The sequence below is a fragment of the Papaver somniferum genome, unplaced genomic scaffold (genome assembly GCF_003573695.1).
Source record: "Papaver somniferum cultivar HN1 unplaced genomic scaffold, ASM357369v1 unplaced-scaffold_150, whole genome shotgun sequence".
In the NCBI taxonomy this organism is placed as follows: Eukaryota; Viridiplantae; Streptophyta; class Magnoliopsida; order Ranunculales; family Papaveraceae; genus Papaver; species Papaver somniferum.
This window is the reverse complement of record NW_020624377.1, coordinates 2,932,104-2,952,493: the sequence shown is the minus strand read 5'-3', so window position 1 is coordinate 2,952,493 and position 20,390 is coordinate 2,932,104. Positions and strand designations below refer to the sequence as shown.

At 36.0% G+C, this 20,390-nt stretch overlaps 1 protein-coding gene and 2 long non-coding RNA genes across 3 annotated transcripts; 2 read left to right on the top strand and 1 right to left on the bottom strand.

Moving 5' to 3' along the window:
• The first annotated feature begins 609 nt into the window (after positions 1-609).
• On the top strand, positions 610-3,615 carry LOC113336098. The gene is made up of 2 exons (XM_026582090.1): positions 610-1,005; positions 3,498-3,615. Exons 1-2 carry the CDS (start codon positions 653-655, stop codon positions 3,499-3,501), a joined length of 357 nt encoding a protein of 118 aa, XP_026437875.1. The 5' UTR covers positions 610-652; the 3' UTR covers positions 3,502-3,615.
• A 3,795-nt stretch (positions 3,616-7,410) lies between these two features.
• On the top strand, positions 7,411-9,213 carry LOC113335941. Its single transcript, XR_003353541.1, has 2 exons — positions 7,411-7,757; positions 8,991-9,213. It is a non-coding gene; the product is annotated as an uncharacterized LOC113335941 (long non-coding RNA).
• Positions 9,214-18,512: 9,299 nt separating this feature from the next.
• Positions 18,513-19,950, bottom strand: LOC113335990. Its single transcript, XR_003353574.1, has 2 exons — positions 19,637-19,950; positions 18,513-19,380 (listed from the first exon to the last, which is right to left on the bottom strand). It is a non-coding gene; the product is annotated as an uncharacterized LOC113335990 (long non-coding RNA).
• Positions 19,951-20,390: the final 440 nt, after the last annotated feature.

Genomic DNA, 20,390 nt, shown 5'->3' with positions numbered 1-20,390 from the left:
TCGTTAGAAGAGAAGAAACTTGGAACAAGTGCTGCTTTTCAGGCGTGTTCTGCATAGGTTGTAAGGGTGATGATGGCTGGGGAGGTTGTGGTGGTTGTTGTTAATTGGATGGTTGTTGCAGTGGGAGAGCATCCATTGGCGAAGATAAAAAAAATATTAGAAAAACGAGAAGAAGAGAGAATCAAAGCGAGATAAGTTTGGATAGACAAAATCTCAGAAATTCGAGCTCAATCTTTTACTTGAAAGGTAATAACACAGCCTGAATTAGTTACCTTTGAAGATATGAAGAGCATTAATTCAAGAATACACTGCTGTTCCGCAAGAACAAAGGTGGTTGAGTGATATGCAGATTTTGGAACTTGACTTTAGTCAGCGTAGGCGGCTAGGATTGGAACAAAGAATCCTCCTCTTAACGGACACACGTCAGTAAAATAAATAAATAGAAATACTGACGGCACCTCTCACTAGTTTTTAGGCAGCCATATTACAGATTTCTAGGGTATTTAAACATCAAATTCAAATCACTATGGGTAATTACGTCTCCAATCAGATCAAGGGAGGTGCAGATCTTATAGTCAATGATCCAAAATTTGTAGAAAAAAGAAAGAAAGAAGGAATTGATTTTGTGAAGCAATCGATTGAGAACCAGGAAATGGTTGATAAAATTAAGAAAATTACTGTAGATGTTGTTAAGGAGTCCCCTGAGGCAGCATCTCAGATTGTGAATGATAAGATTTTTGTTGAAAAGGTGAAGGAAATGGGGACAGATGTTCTTGTCAACAGTGTTATTACTCTAGGTAAGAACGATGAGTTTGTCAAGAACCTGAAAAGTGGATCGAAAGATTTTGTAAAGCAGACGATGTCCGATGAGCAAGTTAGGAAATACGCAACTGAGATTCTAAATGAAGGTTTAGCTGTCCCTCTCGGGAAAAGCATTCAAGGGCCATTTTATACCATTGCAGCCATTTACGGTCTCAAATCATTGCACGCCATCATGAAGATAAAGTAAGCTCTCTGATTCTTCATTTTGTTTATTATTTGAATAATTTCCTAGTAAATTTCTAATCAGTGAACATTTTAGAGTCAAAATTGATCGCGTAAGTTTCCTCTAATCCCAGGGTTGTGCTTCTGAATAGTTTTTGTAAAGTTTCCAAATGCTTTGTTATTTTCAGATCTGCATAATTTTTTCATGATTTTAGTGTTGCTTGTCAAATTGCTTTGAGATTTAGGCTTGTTTAACTAAACATCTTCTCTGGTTACATTGGTTCTACCTATTTGGGGTACCAGATTAAGCTATTCGTTCGTTTGCTAGTGGTAAATTTGGGGTTTGGTGTTGATAATATAGTTTTAACATTGGAGTTCTCTGTATCTTCTTCATATTAGTATTCATAATCATGTTTCGTTGTTAGTTCAAATCTTGCCTATTAATGCATTCTATTTGTCCTCACTACTCCCTTTGTTTCGCTGATAGATACTTTGGGCGTGTTTCATACAATATTGTTTCGCTGATATATTCTCATGCTTGCTTGTGCTTTGTCCTTACAAGTTTTTTTGAATTTCCTTCATGCTTATGCATTATCAAAGATGCAGTCGCCTGGGTTCGTGTATTCACCCCATACTTCACGCCATAGTCCTTCCATGCTTATGCATTATCTCGAGTAGTAGAAATGTTTTTATATCACGATGTTAGTAGTAGTAAGAGCACCTGTTTCTATGACTGTGGACCTGCAAGTATATCAGTGCTCGTATTTATTTGAAATTAGATCCTTCAACGCAACTGGCTATAATTTCAGTCTATGTGGTCGAACAGGTAGACCTCTATTCAGGTCCTTCCTTGCATGTTTTTTTTTTTAATTCTGGATAGAGTTGCCTGCTTATGAAATTTGGTGGTAGTATCATGTGGTTATAACTTATACGCCATTAGGAGGGCGTAGTTTATCGTCTTTCTTATTCTTTATCTTTAAACCCTTCCTCAAAACCATGAAACTGATAGCATGAACTCACAGGGGTGTGGGGTTAAAAATAAATAAATCATTTTAAGGCATCTTATAAACTCCGAGAGACCAGGAACATTCTTGTTTGAAACAAAGTCTCAAAAGGCTCTGACGAGAACCTTTTTTCAGTACCATTTTTTATGCAAGTGTTTTTTACAAACTGAATACATCATTACTGAAGTTTCAGTATATCAATATCATCACACTTTGCACAGACATAACCGATGTCTTGAATTGTTTTTCCGGCATAAGTGTCATTGGGAGAGAAATTCCCAACCATCTCATATGCAAATCTATGTTAACATATAACATGTTTCTTTAGTACCGGTTTGTGTCTCTATTATCACATGGTAACCGGACAGCAGTTGAGTTATCACATGTCTTACAGATATTTATGACATGCAAATTTCATTATATAATTTATATATGTAAATCTGTATTTACACTAACACACCAGTTTAGAAGCATGTTAGTTCACCAAGCACTTCTAGTGCGCATAGCCTGCAGTTTTCCATTGTCTTTGCGATCAAATTTAGAAACCATTCCAAAATAGGCTATACAATTTCTACAAGCAAACAAGTAACCAAAAGCTGGTATATGTCAGTGAACTCATGTTAAAAACTATATAGTTGTACATCCATGTACGGTCATCATCTCAAATAGTTAGTCTGGTTGTTTAACTTTTGGCTGGTTTTCTACTAGTAGTTGTGATATCATTTATTCAGCAAATAGTATGATTCATGTTTGTGTAACTATCTAAGCTCGTATTCATACTTTCATTTATGCTGGTTATTCAACAAACAACACCCTCAGGGTTTTTCGATTGATGGGATAACAATGTTAGTGATGGCTTCATTATTGATACCAGCAGGGGTTAGTCAAGACATAATGTAGACACTGAATGTAGACAGAAAACATCTACAAGTGACATCAGAGGTAGACACTGAATGTTAGGTCGTACTTATCAATTCTGTCACAAAGTGGTTGCTTTTGATCAGGGATACTAGTAACCAGTTGTTGATTCTTGTGTGATTGGATATGCAAAATTTGCAAATGCTTCTTGAAGTGCATTTTTTTATGGACCAGGTGTCAATTTGTTTGGTAGACTGTTTTGCACTTTTACTTGGCCACTCAGTGTCTTGTATTGTTATTTCAGCATAAGTGTTATTAGAAAATTTCTTTCTTGAACTTCCTTGTCCATCTTATGTTTTAATCTGAGTTAGACCTACTATGAGCATGCTTCGAAAGTAGTAGTGTTATGTCTTTGTTATTGCATTGTAAATGCTTCTTGAAATGCAGTTCTTTTTTTAGCGCAAGGTGTTGGTTTGTTTCATGGACTGTTTCTGTTGGCCGGAACAGATGGCAATAATAATTGCAGATATCATAAGCTTGCCATATGTTTGTGATGCATGTTTTAGTTGTGATTATACGTGTGAATGATGTTTTAGGGTGTGCTTTTTACGTTACTAATGCTTATTTTATTTGTGATTGTTGATTCTGCAGGTAGATAGTTGGAAACTGATTTGAAGTGCAGGAATCGTGAGGCAGAATTCTTCACTTTTTGGTGTATATATGATTCTAGGTTAGACTGACCATGCCATTTTGCAGGGATAAACTTTGATGGCCCGAACTTATTATTGGCTTGTATGGTTCAGAACTCGTAACTATTATATCAGATTATTAGGCCTTTTTGCAGGGGATAAATTTTTGAGTACCCAAACTTTTTGGTTTGTATGCTCCGTCCAGAAACACCTTAATTATTAGAGCCATTAATCATAAGAGATTTTTAAGTCTGTAACAAACATTTCTATTATATTCTCCTGTCTATTTAGTAAATAACAACTTAAATTCCCAAAATTAGCCTTTACTTTAAAGTTTTATATTTTGATATATTTAGAATTTGTTTGTTATTTTCATTTTGTGGCCATATTAGATCTGATTTTATCTTTCCATTCCTGAATTTTCTTCACTTAGTCCAAGGTGACGTTTTTGCGTTTGTTGCAAATATAGTAATTAGTTTGATTTTGAAGTTTTTAGTGATTGGCTGTTTTCTGTGTTGCAATCGTTGATTGATCTTATTTCTGCAGATTCTGCAGTTTATATTATATATGTATTTTTTTTTCTTTTTTGAATGTAGCTTATGTTTCAGTGGTCATTTTTGTATGTTATGATCCTACTAGGTAATTATTCCTATATAGCTCAGACCTTATGTATGACTTCAGTTGAGAACATGAAATTATTGAGAGGGAAGTTCTGACCTTCTTTTATTGGGAATGAAATGAATAATACGACATGAACCGTTGTTTTTATTCTTGTGTTTGATCACACCCCCACCCGAGATGGTTAGGTGAAAAAAAAGACATGGGTTGTCATTTGTTGGAATTGCAATGTGGCTGTGACATGAATAATGCAATATGAACTGTGGTTTTTATTGTTGTGAATCCCCACATGCTTAGGTGAAATTAAGACATGGGTTTTCATTTATTGGAACTGCATTTGGCTACAGAATGAATTGTCCAATATGAGTAGTGGTTTTCCTTGTTGTGTTTGCAATTATTTTTCCCCTACTTGAAATGCTTGGGTGAGAATCAGACATGGGCATCTTTTAGTGAAATTGCATTGTGGCGATGAAATGAATAATGCGATACCCCCACCCCCTACACTTGACATGCTTAAGTGAAAATAAAACATGGGTTATCACTTATTGGAATTGCACTTGGCTATGAAATGAATAGTTTGATATAAGTTGTGGTTTTTATTGTTCTCCTTGCAATTCTTTTCTCCCTACTTAAAATGCTTAGGTGAAAATAAGCCATGTTTTTTTGACTTGTTAAAATTGGGATGTGGCTACAAAATAAGTAATTCGATATGAATCATGGTTTCTTGTTGTGTTTGACATTTCTTTTTCCCCCACTTGAGATGCTTAGGTAAAAATGAGACATCGGTTTTTCGTATGGAGACCAGGTTCAATATGAATTCTGGTTTTTGTTGTTGTGTTTGCAATTCTTCTTCCCCTCACTTGAGATGCTTAGGTGAAAATGAGTCGTGAGTTTTTCTTTTATTGGAACTGCTTTGTGGCTATGAAATGAGCAGTTAAATACGATTCGTGGTTTTTATGCTCCTTTCCCCCCCCCCCCCCCCCCCCAACCACACACACGCACGCACGCACACACACTTGAGATGCTTAGGTAAAAATGAGACATCATTGTTTTTTTCTGATTTGAATCACGTTGTCTATGAATGAGTAGTTCAATATGAATTGCTGTTTTTATTGCTGTGTCCTACAATTCTTTTTTCCCCGCTTGAGATGCTTAGGTGAAAAATGAGACGTGGGTGTTCTTTTATTCGAATTGCATTGTCTATATGAGATGCTTAGGTGAAAAATGAGACATGAGTGTTCTATTATAGGAATTGATGATTTGGGTTTCATTTCGCATACCCTAACATGTTTGGGACTAAAGGCTTGGCTGTTTGGCTGTTGGTGTTGGAATTGCGTTGTGCACATGAAATATGAATCGTGGATTTTTTTGTTGTGTTTGCAATTCTATTTCCCCCCTACTTGAGATGCTTAGGTGAAACATGGGGTTTTCTTTTATTAGAACAACATTGTGGCTATGAAATGAGTAGTTGAAATTACCTGTGTTTGCAATTCTGCTTTCCCTTACTTGAGATGCTTAGGTGAAAATGAGACATCAGTGTTTAATTTATTGGAATCGCATTGTGTCTGTGAATGAGCAGTTCAATAATAGGAATCGTGGTTTTTATTGTTGTGTTTGCAGTTCTAGATGTTTAGGTGAAAATGATACATGGGTTTTCTTTTGTTGGAATTGCATTGTGGCTATGGTATGAGCAGTTCAATATGAGTATCCAACTGTAGTGTCCTTGTTTACTGCTTCCAATAAATTGGTGCTAACTCAAATTTCACCTCTTTTTCTAACCTCTTTTGGGTCAGTTGTAGGTTCAGGTAGAAACAAGAAGTTTGCACCAAAGACATGAACTCATTTTACTTGATCCTATTATGAATATATATATATATATATATGGTTTTACTTTACACAAGCAAGGAGGGAATTTGGAAGTGTGTTGTCTTAGCTCAAACGGTAGAGCACATAAGTAGATGTGGGTTCGACTCCTACAAACAACTTTTGATTACATGATATAATATATGTGTTCCAATATGACCATGTGTATAAATTCTTTACTACTTGGAACCTGTTTGCAAAATCAATACCATTCTGCATAAATGATAAATATAACTTGGTGGTCACTGATACTGAAGCTGAGAAAAAACCCCAGGTATGTTCCCTCGCATATTTGTTATTTTTGCTGTAATTTTGCTCTTTTCAGTCCTTGGTTTAGTAAGGCACTATCGCTTGCTAATGTGAATTTTGATTGATGTGAGACGCCCATCTAATAAAGGTGAAGATAGCACATCTTCCTTTGGAGAGATCCAGTGATCTGAATGTTAGAGATATAGAAAGTGGAAACCCACAAGAGTGAAGAATGCTTATGAATTCACAAAGAAGTGTGCAAAAGTAAAGATGTTTTAACGGGTGTTTCTGAACCTTTACTGTTATGATGATCTTTGGTTTCAGTTTGCTTCTGACGTTGTCCTTTATACAAGAAGACACCCACAACAAAAATATACTCTACTTTGGAGATAATTTTGTAACTGTAAAAGTTGAAGTCTAATTAACATGGAGCAGTTTTTCCATTTTTTTTTTGTCTCTGTTATAACTGATCTACTGATCTGGACTCAGCTCAGCACTACATTATTATTATCAAATAACAAAAGAAGCTGGTTATTATTCGTCAGGAAGAATGCCCTTGCTATTCAGTATCCCACTTGTACTCTTTTCGTACCATCCCCCTGTCTATCTTTAGTATCTACCTCTTGTCTTCATTGTATCACCTGCTATCAATCTCCCAAAATTTTACCTCATCTTCTTCAAATCATATAAGGATCCAACTGTGTAAACCGAGTTTCTACTGTATTCTTATACTCTCAAGTCTAACGATTTTAGTGTGCCGATTCTTACCTCAACTTCTAATCGTCCGTTGGACAATTAGTACCTAGTCTTTCTTACGAAATCCATACCATGGCAATTATATCATCCACCGCATTCTTAAAATTTTCAAAGAAATCAATACCCTGATCTTTTACTTTCTTAACTAGGATTTCATATCTCAAGTCAATTTGGATTGGTTACCCATGTGGACCGAGTCGACTCACCCACAACCAGGGTGCGGCAGGCTATTGTTCCCAAAGGGTGTAAATAAATTTAAACCGTTAGATTATTAAGTTAATAAAATAAAGCAGAAACTTTTGTAAGCCGCTAGATGCAATTAGGTTAAATCAAACCCTATAAAAGCCAAACTCCTCCATTAGTTTCCCCTAAATTCTCCGTTGGTTCTTAAATTTCTCTCGCTGATCCAATTTCTTTGATTCAACGATGTCAGACAAGGAAACAATCTCTAATAAAGAGGGTGATGTAAAATTTAAATATACCGGAGATGTTCTCGGAGATGCTGCTAATCGATTGCTTACTGATGAAAAGCTGATGAAGAAAATTGGTCATGAAGTGACGCTCTTCACAAGGGATGTATTATCGGACGAAACAGTTCAAGATAGTGCGAAAGAAATAAAGAAATATTGAGGGAAGGATTGGCCCTTCCGTTGGGAAAACGGATTGCGGCTCCCTTCTATGTTATTTCCTTCATCTATGCTGTTAATACAGGCTTGTATTTCCTGAAGAAAATCAGGTGCATAATTCTATTCTTTTTCCATGTATGTTGGTTAATTTCTGGTTACCCTAACTTTCCCTGAAACGAATTGATTACCCTGTAACCAATTTACCATGTACATACCAGGAAACTCGAATCTTATTTTAGTCACAAGGTAATCAATTCTTTTTGGGAAGATTTTGGGGTTTATTTAAGAGTTAAAATCAAGATGCGTTTTTTTTTTTCAGATTTGTCGCATCTCTTTTTATTTTTATTTTTTTTTTATAATTTTTTTTTTTTTTTTTGGGGAAGTTAGGATGTGATCATGTATCTTGGTTTTATGTCCAAGATACATGCTTTTCAGATTTGAAAATGCGATTTTTTTTGGAATCTATTGATTGGTTTATGATCAAAAGATGGAAACTCTAGATATTTCCATTAGTTAATTAGTTATTAACCTAAACCCCTGATAAAAAAATTGGTACAGCTGTACCAAGTCCGCTATGTTAAGATATTTCTTGAATCTGAATGTCAATGACATAAAGTTTACAAGGTCTGTTGCAGGTGGTCAGATTAGTAGTATTGTAGGTGCTGATTGGATTTTTTTTTTTTTTTTTTTTTGAAACATTGAATTAGCTGAAATTTGTTGGTAGTTGCAATGTATCTTCATTGTGCTCATAAGTTTAATTAGTTATGTTGTTGTTGTTAATTGTGCAAGAATGCAAGAAACAATAGAAGAGCATACATAAACTAGACAATTGGATTTTTTTTTTTATTTTTTTTTTTTGAAGCATAACTAGATACTAGGACAAAACCACTATTGTTGGAGAAAATTAATAAATATCTGTATTGCTACACTTGCATCTTGAAAAGATTTTAGACATCTACTTGCAAACCCTGAAAGAAGTATGTAGCAGTTTGTGACTAGTGTTTGAGTGGTTTCAGCCATTTCTTTCTTCCTTGGTATAGGGATCTTATTTCTTCCATGTGTTTCCAGCCATTGTAGCTGGAAGCACAATTGAGTTTCTATGGGTTTTGTTTCATTCTGTAGTCTTGTTTTGGTTGCGTAACTCCCTTTGAAGCTTTCGTCGGTCCGTAGATAAATATATATGAGTTTGAGAAAGAAAAGAAAAAGATAAATATATAAGGAGTTCTTGTTTGCCATGGTCTCGTATAATATATTTACATATTTCTTCCAGTTTATTCTTCCAGTTTAAATTGATAACAATATACCAGTTTAAGTTGATACCAATATACTTGTTGCTATTGCAGGTCGACTGTCAGCGGATTGGGTCCTTGCAGAAGATGAAAGAGTGCATCTCTATTCTAATTGAATTTTAATTGTAAAAAATAAGTTTATGACTGATGGTGTCTAGGAGATGTTTATGTGAAGTAGTGCAGTATATTATCTTTTAGTGTTGATTCTATTTAGTGAAATATGGTGTCCAGGAGATGTTTATGTGAAATAGTGCATTATATTATCTTTTAGATTCTATTTTAGGGTGTTCCATTATATACCCCTAGAAAACACTAATAGTACCCCTTTATCTACCCATCATACTTGTTAACTCTGTATACCCCCGACCGAGATACAAACAGAAGACTGTCGATATACCTCTAATGCTATGTCTTCATTTTTCTGTAACTCGTTTTGGATTGAGTAGATAGATCATTACTTTAATTTGGGAGGAAGACTAAACAATGAAAGAAATAATATCGATCACCCTAGATAATAAAAAAAATAATACCATAAAAATTAAAAAAATCACCCTAGAATTTGTACTTAAGATTTGAAGTATGGTTTGGTAGATTTGATACTGGAAACTTGTTTTACGGTAAAAAGGTTGCTGGCATAGAATACAAATCTGTTAGATCTATCGTCAGGTTAATTTGTCTTCGCTATGGATCGGAATGGAAAAGAACATCCATTCCTTTTAAGAAAAACAGAGATGGGTTCGTCTCCTGTTGCTCTTCCACTGCCCACTGATGACAATTAATCATCTTCACCACCATTTCCACCACTGCAACAACAATGACAACAAAGAAAAAGACATAGAAAGCAATACCCTGCACTGCAACAACAATGACAACAAAGAAAGAGACATAGAAAGCAATACCCTGGTGAAGACGTAGGTATTATGAAGAAATTAGATTCGTTGCCATGAAACTCCATAACAATCAACAACAATACCAGCGATAAAGATAGAGACGGTAATGAATCAGAAGAAGAAAGGGACTCGACCAACGAGGAGGCTAAGATACCGAAGTTATTGTTGCTAATCAACTGCTTGTCAGTGATTATTGTTTAGTTAGAATGCAGATTCTCCATTAGAAGTTAGAACTTACGCAAAAAAATTCTATGTTGGATCCTCGCCATCGTTTAGGATTTTTTTTAGCTACGGAAGTTGGGGTATCTGTATCAATATTTCCAAAAAAAGTTCTCGATTTTTGAGTTAACCGGATTATAACTAACATAACTATCGAAAGGGGGTACCACTAACATTTCCGAGGGGTATATAAAGGAACGCCCCTATTTTATAATCTATATGAACTTTGTTCCGTTTTGTTCTGGGTGTGCAATTTCCAAATAGATTTTTTGGCAAATAGAAACATTGACAGATTTTGAGCAGATGGCAGTAGTGATACTATCTTCAGAATGTTTATTCACACTTGGCTTAATTACCTTTCTAATAATTCCTCCTTATACACAAACACCACCACATTCACCACTAAGAAATCACCATTCTCATTCTTAGCATCATTGTTGTGTTCCCACATTCTCATTGAATTATAAGCATATTAGACATCTAAATACAGGATCTGATTCCCGTCCGTAAGCAATTGGTATTGTTTCGATCTCTATTTCTTTATCACTCTGTATTATTTATTATACTATGGTTTTGAGGCCGACGAGACCTCCCAAACAAAGCTATTGTGGAAGCTGCTGGATCGAACAAGCTATTGTCTTCGTAGAGCAAATCCAGTGGGTGGGCTGCTGGATCGAATCAAATACAACGGTCCAGTTAGAAGACACTATGACCAATGTAGTTAATATCGGATATCGATTATTTCGGCCGGGACCGATACACTGGTACAGCTTTATATCGGGGATATTATCGTTGAAATATCGGTATAATATCGGTTCCAATTTAGAGACTAAAATTTTATAGCAAACATTTTCTTCACATATTTTCTGTTAAGATGTAACAGATACCATCAATTTTATCAAAAACACAAAAGAATAACTTCAACATCTTTAAAGTTTACTACCTAAAATGGTAATTAAACAGGAATTTATCCCTTCCCGTCTTTAAAAAACCTAAAATACTTTTAATCTTTACCTAAAACGACTAATTTAACCCGTATCGGATTTTCGTAAAAATATCGTATCGGCCGATATTATCGGGAAGATATCGTATCGCCGATATATTGTTTATCGTATCTCTCCAGAGCGATATCCAATATTTCGCCGACTACATTGACTATGACAACCACATTGGGTTTAAAAGCCATAAACCATTTACAATAGATCACATTATCTTTTGAAATCTTTTGAAAATGAGTTCATCTCTTTAGAAGACATGGATCAACAAATTATTGTCTTCTAGAAAATACTTAGAGCATGAATCGAAAAAAATTAAGGATAAGTTTCAAGACTATGCTAAAGCCCCACCAAAATGGCAATAAGATATGATACAACTAATAGTACTGTGAGTTTTATAGTGTTCTCACGCGTGTCTGCTTGTGTGAGAAATGTCTCTCATTGGCTGAGTGTGAGTTGTCTACAGCCTGTCCTGTACTAACATCTCTTGTCTTAGTCAGGTCTTGTATAAATACAGGTCTGTCTTGCTTTTAGTGTGGAATGAAAATCAGTTTCTTGTTTTATCAATTACTGAAAATACTACTATGGTATCAGATGAATACTGCTTCCGCAATCTCCATTAATGACATTCAACCTTTTAACCAATTTTCAGATCTAATTTCTTCAATTCAATCAAAACTTTAATCACCCATCTTACTTCAATTCAATCTTTCAATCTATTTTCATCACTTTTATACACAATTTTCTTGTTTCTTCTTTCAATGGCAGCATATGAATCAAGAATTTCTCAAGTTCCTCTTAATCAAATCTCACAAATTCTCAGTTACAAACTCAAGGATGACAACTTCCTCACCTGGAAATCACTTCTTCTACCACTTCTTCGTCGATACAGAGTCAATGGTTTTCTTGATGGATCTTTACCATGTCCACCTTATCTGCTTAATAATGGTGTCAATCCTGGTTATACAGCTTGGCATGATGATGATACTACTCTTGTACTCTGGATTCAGATGTCTATCTCTGAATCTGTAATTCCATATGTTGTTGGAGCTGATTCTTCAAAAGATTTATGGGACAATATTGATTCCAGGTATGCAAGAAGCTCTTCTACACATTCAATTCAGCTTCGTCTCAAACTTCAATCCACAAAACTTGGATCAGGTACTGTTTCTACCTTCCTAAGTGAAATCAAGAAGATAACAGATGAATTGTTTGCTGCTGGTTCACAAATTCATGATGATGAATTGGTAGTTACTATACTCAATGGGTTAGGACAAGATTATAGTTCTTTTTTTACATCTATTCGTATTCGTAATCCACCAATCTCATCAAAGGAACTTCATAATCTGCTTCTTACTGAAGAAATAATTGTCACAAATAAGCAAAAGAACTTACTTACTGAGGCCAATTCAAAGGCTTTTGCTGCTACAAGACCTTTTGTTCAAAACTATAGAGGTAGTGGTAGAGGTTATCATTACTCTTCACGATCTGCAGTTCCTTACTCTGGATACATCAGACCACCTCACCTTTTTATCCAAGAGGTTATTCTCAATTTCAGATGCATTCTTCTTCTTCATCAACACCATCACCTCATTTCATTCCAAGACCTCACTATGGTTCAGCTCCTTCTTCTTCTGCCCCACCACCAATAACTGACAAGATTTGTCAGATCTGCAACAAAACTGGTCATCTTGCTTTGGAATGCAAATACAAATTGAATTTTGCCTATCAGAACAACTATACTCCTCACAATCTCAGTGCCATGCTTGCTACTGCCAATATCATGGGTGAAAATCCTTGGTATGCTGACTCTGGAGCAAATAGCCATATCACTAATGATGAATCTGAATTGCCTGAAGCAACATCTTTTGAAGGAGCAGATGAGATTCAAGCTGCTAATGGAGAAGGTATGCCAATTAATCATATTGGTCATGTGTCTAAGACAGCTTCCTCTCATTCTTTTAATCTAAACAATGTGCTTCTTGTTCCAAAATCATCTCAAAACTTATTGTCAGTACATAAATTCACTAGTGATAACAACTGTTCTATCACTTTTGATTCTATTGGTTTTGTTGTTAAGGATTACTCAACTGGGAGGATCATTTTACAAGGACCACATAAAGGAGGCTTATATCCAGTAAATTTTGCCAAGTCTACTAAGAATAAAGCTTTCTTTAGCAACAATAATTCAGCTTCAGTTTGGCATCAAAGGTTGGCTCATCCATCTTTTCAAGTACTTCAAAAAGTGTGCAGAGATATGCAACTGTCTAGTTTAGTCAAAACACCACTATTTTGTAATGACTGTCAGCTAGGGAAAAGTCTTAAATTTCCTTTTACTTTGTCTTCACATAAGGCTCAATCTCCACTAGAACTAGTGCATATGGACTTATGGGGTCCTAGTCATGTAATCTCTTCAAGTGGTTTCAGATATTATGTCAATCTCATAGATGACTATTCAAGATTTTGTTGGATATTTCCTTTGTCTGAAAAGTCTGAATTCAAAGATATTTTTCTACATTTGAAATCTATGACTGAAAAGTTATTGCATACTTCAATTGTTAAAATCAGAACTTATGGAGGAGGGGAATTCTTAAACAATGCACTACAAGAATTTCTTAGTATACATGGAATCATTCATGAAGTTTCTTGCCCTCATACTCAAGAACAAAATGGACTGGCTGAGTCCAAACATAGACATCTTGTAGACACAGGGAGAACTTTTTTAATTCAATCAGGTCTCTCAGAAAATTTTTGGGTTGATTCTTTTCATACAACCAATTATGTTATTAATAGACTGCCAGTTAGAAGTTTGGATTATCTATCTCCTTTTGAAAAGTTGTTTGGTCAGAAACCAGATTATTCCATCTTCAGATCCTTTGGTTCATCATGCTTTCCATGGATAAGGCCTTACACTACACATAAGCTCCAACCAAGGAGTGTACACTGTGTTTTTATTGGTTACAGTTCTATGCACAAAGGATACAGATGTTTAGATATTAAAACAGCGAAAGTATATATCTCCAGACATGTAGTATTTAATGAGACTTTCTTCCCATTGAGATCTTCAGATACATTACTTCCTGGCATTGCAAGTTCTTCAGCACCAACTGATATTGCTTCTACAGCTCCATCTGTCAAGATTTCTGCACCAACACCTGCAACATCAACCTCACCAGCTGCATCCATTGATATTTTATCTACTGATGCTTCACAAATTGTTAAGTCATCTGATGCTTCCACTACAACAATTTCTGAAAATACTTCAGCTTCTGGTATTCCTTCACTGGCTAATTCACACTCCATGGTAACAAGGGGTAAAAGAGGTATTTTTAAACCCAAAGCCTTTAATACAAAGTATGTTCTATCAGCCAATCTTACTTCTGCTATTCCACCACCCAAACCTACTTGTTATTCTAAGGAAATTAGAATACCTCAATGGAAACATTCTATGGAAGAAGAACATACAGCTCTTAAGGATGCAGGCACATATACACTTGTTGCACCAGACCCATCCTATAATGTTGTAGGTTGTAAGTGGGTGTTTAGAATCAAACATAAGGCTGATGGTTCTTTAGATAAATGTAAATCTAGACTGGTGGCCAAAGGGTTTCATCAACAAGAAGTAATTGACAACACAGAAACCTTTAGTCCTGTAGCCAAACCAACAACTATTAGACTAATCATTTCATTGGCAGTTCACTTCAACTGGGAAATGAAACAATTAAATGTTAGTAATGCCTTTTTACATGGGGATTTAGCTGAAGATGTCTATATGCACCAACCACCAGGCTTTGTTGATCAAACCAAGCCTCATTATGTATGTAAACTTCATAAATCAATATATGGCCTGAAGCAAGCTCCCAGAGCTTGGTATGATAAATTGCTACAAATTCTTATCTCTCATGACTTCAAACCCTCCTTAGCAGATGCTTCCTTATTTGTTCAAAAGTTTGGCTCAAGGATTACAGTTCTTCTGGTCTATGTAGATGACATTATTATCACTGGGAATTCAACTGAGTATATTTCTCAGTTTATCAATCACCTTAAGACATACTTTCCCATCAAAGACTTGGGCTCTCTTCATTATTTTCTTGGTCTTCAGGTGAAAAGAAGTTCAGACAATCTTTTTCTTAGTCAAGCTAAGTATGCCTTGGACTTATTGGAGAAATTCAATATGACTGGTGCTAAACCCTGTGGTACACCAGTCTCCCTCTCTACTTCACTCACTGCTTCAGCTGGTACTCCATTAGCAGACCCAAGTGAATACAGATCATTAGTGGGTGCTCTACAATATCTTACTTGGACAAGGCCTGAAATTGGTTTTGCTGTGAATCAGGTATGTCTTTATATGCAAGCTCCCACTGATCAACACTTTATTGCAGCCAAGAGAATTCTAAGATACATCAAAGGCACCCTAGACTATGGTATACTGTTTTCCGAAGGTCTTCTTACACTACATGGCTTTAGTGATGCTGACTGGGAAGGATCAATTGATACAAGAAGATCTACAGGAGGCTTTTGTATATTTTTTGGTCCCAATCCAATTTCATGGTCTAGCAAAAGACAAGGTGGTGTTTCAAGAAGTTCCACTGAATCAGAATACAGGTCTCTAGCCAATACCACAGCTGAAATTGTTTGGGTTTGTCAGCTACTCAAAGATCTTCATCTCTTGCTTCCTGCTCCACCATTGATTTCTTGTGACAATCAAAGTGCGGTTTCTCTGTCATCTAATACAGTATTTCATAGTAAAATGAAACACCTGGACATTGATTATCATTTTGTCAGAGAGCTTGTCCAGAAAAAAAATATTCAGGTCACATACATTTCAACTTGGGATCAAATTGCTGATATTCTCACCAAGGGATTGGCAGGACCAAGGTTTTCTACACTCAGAGACAAGCTGAAGGTAATCTCTAGTAGCAACCTCCAGCTTGAGGGGGGCTAATAGTACTGTGAGTTTTACAGTGTTCTCACGTGTGTCTGCTTGTGTGATAAATGTCTCTCATTGGCTGAGTGTGAGTTCTCTACAGCCTGTCCAGTACTAACATCTCTTGTCTTAGTCAGGTCTTGTATAAATACAGGTCTGTCTTGCTTTTAGTATGGAATGAAAATCAGTTTCTTGTTTTATCAATTATTGAAAATACTACTAACAATTGTTACATCTTATACTCCATTCCTCTATAAAGTGTATTGTTGTCTGGGAAATTAAGCAGGATCAACACCTGCGCCCAACCAACCCAGTCCACACCGTTGATCCATCCACTTTGCGCCCAGATAAAAGCTGTTTTCAGCTTTAGTTTATCTAGATTTTGGTACCCTGTCCTCTAACTCTGATACCTATCAACTATGTAGAATTTGCGTGAAAATATATGCATTGGGATATGCAAGAAGTTCGCAAATTGCAATTCGAATTTTGCAGGCAATTTATTCCACTGAATTTAGAGTAAACTTATGATCTCCAACAAGTCCATGGGATTACTGCGGCCACCATCATATCATATGCACTTTGATCTGACGATTCTGACCTAAACTTCCACGACATACCAAAGAATCGGATACTCGGGAAAGAAAGAATCTCAAAATAAGCATTATTTACCCCTGTCCCTGTGTCCCGCCCAATAATTTGACGACATGTGGACGTCTTTTGTTTTAATTTTCATTGCCATAATTAATCGGTCTTAAAAGAGAAATAAGAGGAATCAAATATGTTCATTCCATATGGTCATTATCTTTCCTGAAAACCCAATTAAAAAACTTCCTGGAATCTTCTGTTCCTTAAAAAAACTTAATTCAGTTGATCATGATTTGATTTGATAACTGGATTAACAAGTGTTTACGAATATGATTAAGCTAGAGACACCATTCATGTCTTCTCCAAGCAGAAACAAACCACGACCAGTTGAACAAATATCTTTGTATACTCTCGCTGAAATAAAAGATGAACATCTCTTGCTTAATTTAATCATCTACTACATATTTAACTTATGTAGCATTACCCCAGATACGTTTATTTCAAAAAGAAAAGAAGAAAAAAAAACGTTTATTTCAGATTACTAACATTTCTTTGTTAATAAGATGCTATGACAGGATCAGAGAACTGTTTTGGATGAATTTTCATTGCAAATAAAAACACTGATATATATTTGGTTGGCGCGATGGAATGATTAGGGCTGCACAAACCCGACTCAACCCACCGACCCAACCCACACCCGCCTGAAATTACCCACACCCGACCCAACCCACCTAGGAGCGGGTCGATTATGGGTCACAACATCAAAACCCATAGTATTGTGGGTCGACTATGGGTCAAAGCTTCCCTCACCCGACCCAACCCACCCACCCACCTAAATATTTCTTAGTTAATATTAACCCTTAGATTACCTATCCTAGATGAATCACAACCGTTGAAGTAGTGATATATAATTCCTAAACCTAAATCGCTAACTTCACTTCAGTCTTCACTTCTTCAATCACTTCCTTGAATAATCTTTTATCTTTTGAGCTTCGAACAATTGAACTCATTTCTTGTAATTTGTATGCACTTTGCACCAACTTCTTACTTCTCTGGATTATAATTATCATTTGTTTACACTTGACCTGGGGTCAGTTCTTTAATTGTCATCTGTAAGAGTCTTAGGTAAGTCTGTAACTTTTTTTTTGATGCAATGTAACTGTAATGTGTATTTTATGGTGGATAACCCACCACCCACCCGACCCAACCCATTGTAATGTGGGTCGGGTGAAAACCGACCCATTGTTATGTTGGGTTGGTTATGGATGACAACTTCTGCTACCCACCATCAGTGGGTTGGGTGGTGGATGAGGTCAAACCCGACCCAAACTGACCCATGTGCAGCCCTAGGAATGATGGCTGGATTTAGACCTGGTAAGAAGTTGAAGACATCAAATATTAGTGTCAGACTTTAGCCACGTGTCTTCTTCTTCCCCTCCGTCACCTATCTCAAAAATCAACTTCATTCTTCTGCGAATAAATAAAACATTTTCCAATTTCTCATTTGCTCTCTAGATTTTTTTTTTTTCTCTTTTTCTTCTGTAGATTCAAATTTGATGGTATAGATAGAATCATAGAAAGTTTGATGAAGGAGTACAATAGAAGTCTTTTTCTTCCTTTGATAATGATTCATTCTTCTCTTTGGTAATCATGATTAAATGGGAATAATGCAATCTATTCTTGACTCAAAAGAAGGTTACAACTAAGCAGACTGAATAAAAGTAAAGAGAATTGTCTCATTTCAAGTTTTATTCCATTTTGGTGTCCGTCTGATTTCGTGGCATATGTACGAAATTCCAAATACCGATAGAAAATAAAAGTTCTAATTAGTGATTATTAGCAATGCCATTATAGGGTAAAGCGTCTGAAGTGGGCAAGAAGACAAGTGGTGAAAAAATGGCAAAGCCAAAAACATACGACCTGCGTACACCCATAGAACCATGATTCAAGGTACAAGGAGAAAAAAGACTAGTAATTCTTCATGTGGAAGCAAAAAAAGAAATAAGAAGGTTTAAGGTTAAATCATATTTATACTTACAAAAGCTTTAAGGTCAATTAGCAAGTAAGGGTAATTGGTTTATCTGGCATCGGCTCCAGTAAATTTATCATGATATTTCAGTTTTGATTTATTTATTTGAATATTTCGTTACTGAACTCTGATCACCCTCACAAATGTTATTTGTAGGGATCCCACATAGCAAACTGTTGCAGAACCCTCTCTGCTTAATGTATCCAAGTGAAGTCCTCTTGGGATCCTCCACTCAAGTTACTGTAAGACAAATTCAGATACCCAAGAGAATCTAGCAATGCAAAAGACTCTGGCATTTGTCCAAACAATTTGTTGAATCTCAAATCCAAGGAGTCTAAGCCTGTCAAGTTTCCGGCACTCTTTGGGATTCTACCAGACAAGCTATTATGTGACAGATTAAGCATAGAAAGCCTTTTCAGTAGACCTATCTCTCCTGGGATACTATCTTCAAGAATGTTGCAAGACAGATCGATTCCGGAACTATAATCATACAATTTCTCCAGCCGCTAGGTTGACAACTTCCAAGAGTTGAAATTTACTGACTGAACCAAGAATAGTGCCCTCGAGTTTGTTGTCATTTAATAGAAGAAATCTCAGTTGTAGTGCTTGTTCAAGCTCCATTGGAACTATTCCAGTGAGATTCTTGGTTCCAAGATTCAACAATTCAAGAGCACTACAATTCCCTATACTAGTTCACCAAAGCTGTTTTTTTGAAGATGATGAAGCCTCGGATAGATCAACACCCGCGTCAAATGTAGCACCCTGAGGTTGTGCAACCCTCTAACCCCGTTCAGGGATGCTGCTTTTAGGTAAGAGTAGTTAGATGGAAATAAATCATTATTATGTGCACAAGATAAATCGAGGTATCCCAGTGAAGATAGGTTGTTGAACTGTGTTGTAATGGAGCCGGAAAAATGATGTAAGCGACAAATTTAGATAGGTGAGTCTCTTGAGATTGTTAAACTGATGTGGGATATGTGAATCTTGAAAATCATTTAAACTAAGATCAAGATGCTCAAGATGTGTAAGGTTGAAAAAGTAAGGAGACATTTTACCTTTGAGTGATGCATTTGGTAGTGGAGTAGGAGACGTTGGATTATATCCGTTTATGTAATTCTCACGGTTTTTATCTCGGAGATTGATCGAAATGACACGAAGCGAATCATGAGAGCATTCAACTCCATGCCAGTTGCAACAATTTCGAGTTTCTTGCCATGAAGACAAAAGATTTGGAGGGAATATGACAAGGGATGATTTGAACTTCAAAAGAGCCTCTCTCTTTCATTGTCATGGCATCCATGAGCAACTATGAATAATTGGAAAAAGAAGAAGATAAAGATGAGATAAAGATGAAATGATTCCATGGCTAACTGATTTACTTAATACTATCAAATTGTTTGGTTATATAATGTGAAGAATGAGTAGTAGTGACGTCCAAGTTGTAGTAATGTTCGTTCACTGACTAAAGATTTGAGTCATTTACTCAATCACTCGATCACAAGACTAACCCCATTTAAATGGAAAGGACCATCATGCATGTATCTAATTTTCTTCGCATATTCGATGCCCCTCAAGAATTCAATTAGGTAATAGATTATTGTTTGAATATAGGTAGGCAAACTCTACACCCCACTAAGACTTTGAAAAGATTATTTCGAAGGGTAATTTTAACTTGGCTCTAACTAGTGCACATACTTCTTGGTCTCTTCTCCACCCTGGAGACAGTTCCTTAAGTGCTTCTTTTGAAACGTGGGGTTGAACATAAGTGTTGTTCCATTAGTTAATAATTCATGGTAGTAGGCTAGAGAG

Excerpts from the sequence above, each read along its gene's own strand:
- LOC113336098 (XM_026582090.1), top strand. The coding sequence starts at position 653 with ATGGTTGATAAAATTAAGAAAATTACTGTAGATGTTGTTAAGGAGTCC.